This window comes from Mus caroli, chromosome 19 (genome assembly GCF_900094665.2).
Source record: "Mus caroli chromosome 19, CAROLI_EIJ_v1.1, whole genome shotgun sequence".
Lineage (NCBI taxonomy): Eukaryota > Metazoa > Chordata > Mammalia > Rodentia > Muridae > Mus > Mus caroli.
In genome coordinates, this window is record NC_034588.1 from 43715934 (window position 1) to 43720861 (window position 4928).

The 4928-nt window shown below is 43.3% G+C and overlaps 1 protein-coding gene across 1 annotated transcript in view; it reads right to left on the reverse strand.

The window, feature by feature from the left end:
• Positions 1–4928, reverse strand: part of Pcgf6 (polycomb group ring finger 6) — an 18576-nt gene that overhangs the window by 3983 nt on the left and 9665 nt on the right. Inside the window, exons 8-9 of the mRNA XM_021151813.2 lie at positions 2684–2793; positions 1982–1984 (exon numbers count right to left, since the gene is read on the reverse strand). Of these exons, the coding sequence (XP_021007472.1) occupies positions 1982–1984; positions 2684–2793 (113 nt within the window). The remainder of the gene's footprint in view (positions 1–1981; positions 1985–2683; positions 2794–4928) is intronic.

Here is a 4928-nt window from a genome sequence, read left to right on the forward strand (position 1 = left end):
AAAGGAAGGAAAGGAAGGAAGGAAGGAAAGGAAGGAAAGGAAGGAAAGGAAGGAAAGGAAGGAAAGGAAGGAAGGAAGGAAGGAAAGGAAGGAAAGGAAGGAAAGGAAGGAAAGGAAGGAAGGAAGAAAGAAAGAAAGAAAGAAAGAAAGAAAGAAAGAAAGAAAGAAAGGAAGAGAAAGAAGGGATCAAGAGTTAGAAGCTAGCTTGGGCAATTTTGCAAACTTCTCTTAATATAAAAATTTGGGGGACTAGAAGATGACTCAGAGATTAAGAGCGCTTGCTGCTCTTACAAAGTACCTGGATTTTTTGGATTGGTTGTTTGGTTTTGGTTTTTCAAGATAGGCTGTCCTGGAACTCTGTAGACTAGACTGGCCTCAAATTGCCCGTCTCTGCTTCCTGAGTGCTGGGATTAAAGGGATATGTGATGGCCAGCCAGAGTACCTGGGTTTAATTCCAGCATTCACACCATGGCCTGCAACCACCCTTAACTCCAGTTTCAAGGGAGCCAATGCCCTCTGCTGACTTCCACAGACAATATGGACAGAATGCATATGCATAGAACACATACATACACATGGACAAAACATAAAAATATTAAGTATCTAAATTTTTTAAATAAATGAAAATAAACTTTGAAAACACCTGGGAGACAAGCATTATGGCACACACCTGTAAACCCAGCACACAAGAAGTTGAGGCAGAAATACAGCCACAAACTCAAGGCCAGTCTAAGCTACATACTGAGACCTTAACTAACAAGCCAGCCAGCCTCAGTGGCACAGGCTTTACTCTCGGCACCTGGGGAGGGGCAGAAATAGGTGGCTCTCTCTGAGTTACAGTGGAGAGACAGCTCAGGAATTAAGGGCAGTAACTGTTCTTCCAGAGGGCCCAGGTTCGATCCCAGCGCTCACATGGTAGCTTATAACTATCCGTAAGTGTCCTCTTCTAACCTCTTTGGTCCTGTGTGCAGGTAGTGCACTACAGCTATATGAAGGCAAAACACCCATACACATAAAAGTTTTTAAAAATTAGAAATAAACAAGAAAGAAGGCTGCAGATGAGCTCAATAGCACTGCCCAGCAAATATGAAGCCGATTCTGCAAAAGGGAACAACTCAATTGTTTACTATTTACCATCTCTAGGATCTGGAACGCTTAAACAAAGACACAGGTACATAAATCTATATATTTGATAATCTTTACCATTATTCCAGTATTTTGAGAAAAATGATGTTATGAATATTACAAAGTATGTACTAACACAAGGACTATTTACCTCAAACTTTGCATAACAGCTAAATCTGATGAATGAAAAAGCAAAGCTATGGGCTGGAGAGATGGCTCAGCCTTTTAAAGAACTTACTGCTCTTCCAGAGGTCTTGAGTTCAATTCCCAGCAACCACATGGTGGCTCACAACCATCTGTAATCGGATCAGATGCCCATTTCTGGTGTCTGAAGACAGCTACAGTGTACTTATATATATAAAATAAATGATTCAAAAAAAAAAAAGAAAGAAAGAAAGAAAGAAAAGCTATATAAAGATACATGTTCTTTTTTTTTTTTCTTTTGGTTTTTTCAGACAGGGTTTCTCTATGTAGCCCTGGTTGTCCTGGAACGCATTCTGTAGTCTAGGATGGCCTCGAACTCAGAAATCCGACTGCTTCTCTCTCCCAAGTGCTGGGATTAAAGGTGTGTGCCACCACCGCCTGGCAAGATACATTTTCAGTTGACCCATAACTAGAATTTTGAGTATATTTTATTTTTATTTTTTGGTTTTTTTGAGACATAGTTTCTCTATGTAGCCCTGGCTGTCCTGGAACTCCCTCTGTAGACCAGGCTGGCCTCTAACTCAGAAATCCACCTGCCTCTGCCTCCTAACTGCTGGGAATAAAGGCAAACTCTGCCACCACCAATATTTATTTTGATTTTCAATAACATGCCAGGTTTGATGTTTTCTAATTTATAAACAAGTTCTACTACCAACTGCAAAAGAACTGGAATTTAGGCCTAGAAACCTGTTAGCATTTCTCACATCTCTACTTTTCCCTAAAATCAAGACATGGTTAACAGTGCAGTAAGAAATGGAGGCTGTGATTGATGGCTAATCTTAGCTGTTAACTACACTATATCTGGAATCAACGAAAACCAGGCAGTTGGGCATACACGTGAAGAATTTTCTTAATTGGATCATTGAGTCAGAAAATCCACCCTAAAAATGGGTCACAGCTTCCAGTGGCAGCCTATGTCACTGGCAAGTTCACCTATCCTGCTGCCGAGGCATCACTGCCCTGGTCTCAGTACGCAGACTGAAGCCCATGTCTTAGCCCCGAGGGCAGAACGTGCACCAGACTCCTGGCCTTTTCATTAGGAGACAGACGTAGTTGAGACTAACTGGACCAGCCTGTAAAGCCTTCTAATAAACCTCTTTTATATATTACATGCATATTTAATACATATGTTGTATATATATTCATGACATCAGTTTTGTTCCTCTGAAGAACTGGCTAATATGATGGGTAACCCAGATGAGATCAGAGTTGGAGGTGGGACTCACAATGTGTCAACACTGAGTTAACAGTCTCAGTCATCTACATCATAAAAAAGCCGCTCCAACACTCCAGAGACCCCACTCTTTCTCCATCTGTCAAAGGTCGTCCTGCAACCTCACCTTCCCTTACACACATGTACTGTACCTGGCAAGCTGGATCAAGACCCATTTTTCTTCTAAGAAATTTTTCTACATGCCCAATAGTTGCTTCTCCTGAGACACGCACAAACTTCTTTTCCAACGGCTACAAAAACAGAGAAGACTTTTCAGATTATGTAAATGTATACATACATAAAATGTACAAGCTATTTTATATAGCACATTTTAAAGCAAAGATGATTTTATGATTTTGAGTCAATTTGTAGTCTAAAAAAAATAGAAATTCTGGAAATCTTTTAGATACATACTGTCTTAGTCAGGGTTTCTATTCCTGCACAAACACCATGACCAAGAAGCAAGTTGGGGAGGAAAGGGTTTATTCGGCTTACACTTCCATACTGCTGTTCATCACCAAAGGAAGTCAGGACTGGAACTCAAGCAGGTCAGNNAGCAGGANCTGATGCAGAGGCCATGGAGGGATGTTCTTTACTGGCTTGCCTCCCCTGGCTTACTCAGCCTACTCTCTTATAGAACCAAGACTACCAGCCCAGGGATGGTCCCACCCACAAGAGGGGCCTTTCCCCCTTGATCATTAATTGAGAAAATGCCTTACAGTTGTATCTCATGGAGGCATTTCCTCAACTGAAGCTCCTTTCTCTGTGATAACTCCAGCTGTGTCAAGTTGACACAAAAATAGCCAGTACACATACCAACAAACTTTGTAATAGAAAGGCGTTAGTTAATTTTAAAACTCATGTAAAACAAAACACCCGGTACAATGGGACATGCCTGACATCCTAACCCTTGAGAGGGGGAGGCAGGAAGACTGTAAATTCACGATCAGCCTGAGCTGACGGTTGGCATCCTGTCTAAGCCACTGCAGTGCCTGCTTGTTGTTCCAATTACTTGGGAAGGCAACACAGGAGGATCTCTTGAGTACCACCTCCACAGCAAGGTAAAACATGTCTGCAGTTTCAGCAAGAGAGACTGAGGCAGGGGGTTTACTTAAGTCTAGGAGCTGAGACAGTCTGGACACTTGCTTTTTAAGCAAGGCATGGTAGCTCACACCTGTGATCTCAGTATTCCAGGGGCTGAGAGAGGAAAACTGCTATGAGCGAAGAACAGCCTAAGCCACAGGCCTATCTCCAAAGAGTACAAAGGAGAAGAGAGGAGGGGAGGAGGGAGGAGAAGGGAGAGGGAGAGAAAAGTTTTTCTTTTTAAATTTTAAAATGAGAATAAATCTAGTCACAGGTGGCTTGAGTTACAGCGTGTGGTGTTGAAAACCAAACTTAAAGAGTGCTACGGGCTCTTGACTGCTGAGCGTCTCTCCTGCTCCTGCTGCCATCTTACAATATCCTGTTCCAGGATCCCAGAGGCATCTCAAGGTCTCCAGTAACAGGGCAGTCGCCTTAGACTTCTAGACACAGCAGAGCCTCAGAAGATCACCCCACTGTGAGGACATCTCCAGCCAGAGAGCATGGATCATCTCAAGAGTACTGAGCTGTCCGTCTCCGCAGACATTAAAACTGCTCTGAACCACCGTGAAGAGCCAGAACTAAGATAATGACCCATCAGGTCACAATTTGATCAAAACGTCATTGTTCATTCCTGCTGCCTCCTGCCCCAGCGGCTCTTCTATTTAAATCCAAAGTTGCCAGGCACGGTGACTCACACATAGGACCCTGGCACTCAGAGACTGAGGCAGGCAGACTGCCATGGATCCAAGGCCAGATGAGGATACATGAATTCCAGGTTAGCCTAGGTTACAGAATCAGAACCTGTTTGAAAAACACAATTAACTGCCACCACCACAAAAAACTATGCCAGTGACCTAAACACAAACTTGAGTCATGGAACCTCTTTATCTGTTCCTCTTCCTGCTGGGGCAATACTGATTAAACCTCTTTCTAATGTTGTCCATCAATATATCTTTTTCAGAGTCTCCTGTAATCCACGGTGACTTTGAACTTGACATGTATCTCACAAGTTCTGGACTCATAGAATATGCAACACACTCCATTTATGAACCCAGAGCTTCCCGCACGCCAGGCAAGTTAAGTATTGTACAACCATTCATCTCTCTAAATGCCACACTAGGGTGGGCAGCTGAGCCTTGTGTGTTGGGACTTCTACAGCCATGGGTTTTCTCTTAAAACTCTCGAAAAAAACGGGCGGTGGTGGCACATGCCTTTAATCCCAGCACTCGGGAGGCAGAGGCAGGCAGATTTCTGAGTTCGAGGCCAGCCTGGTCTACAGAGTGAGTTCCAGGACAGCCAGGGC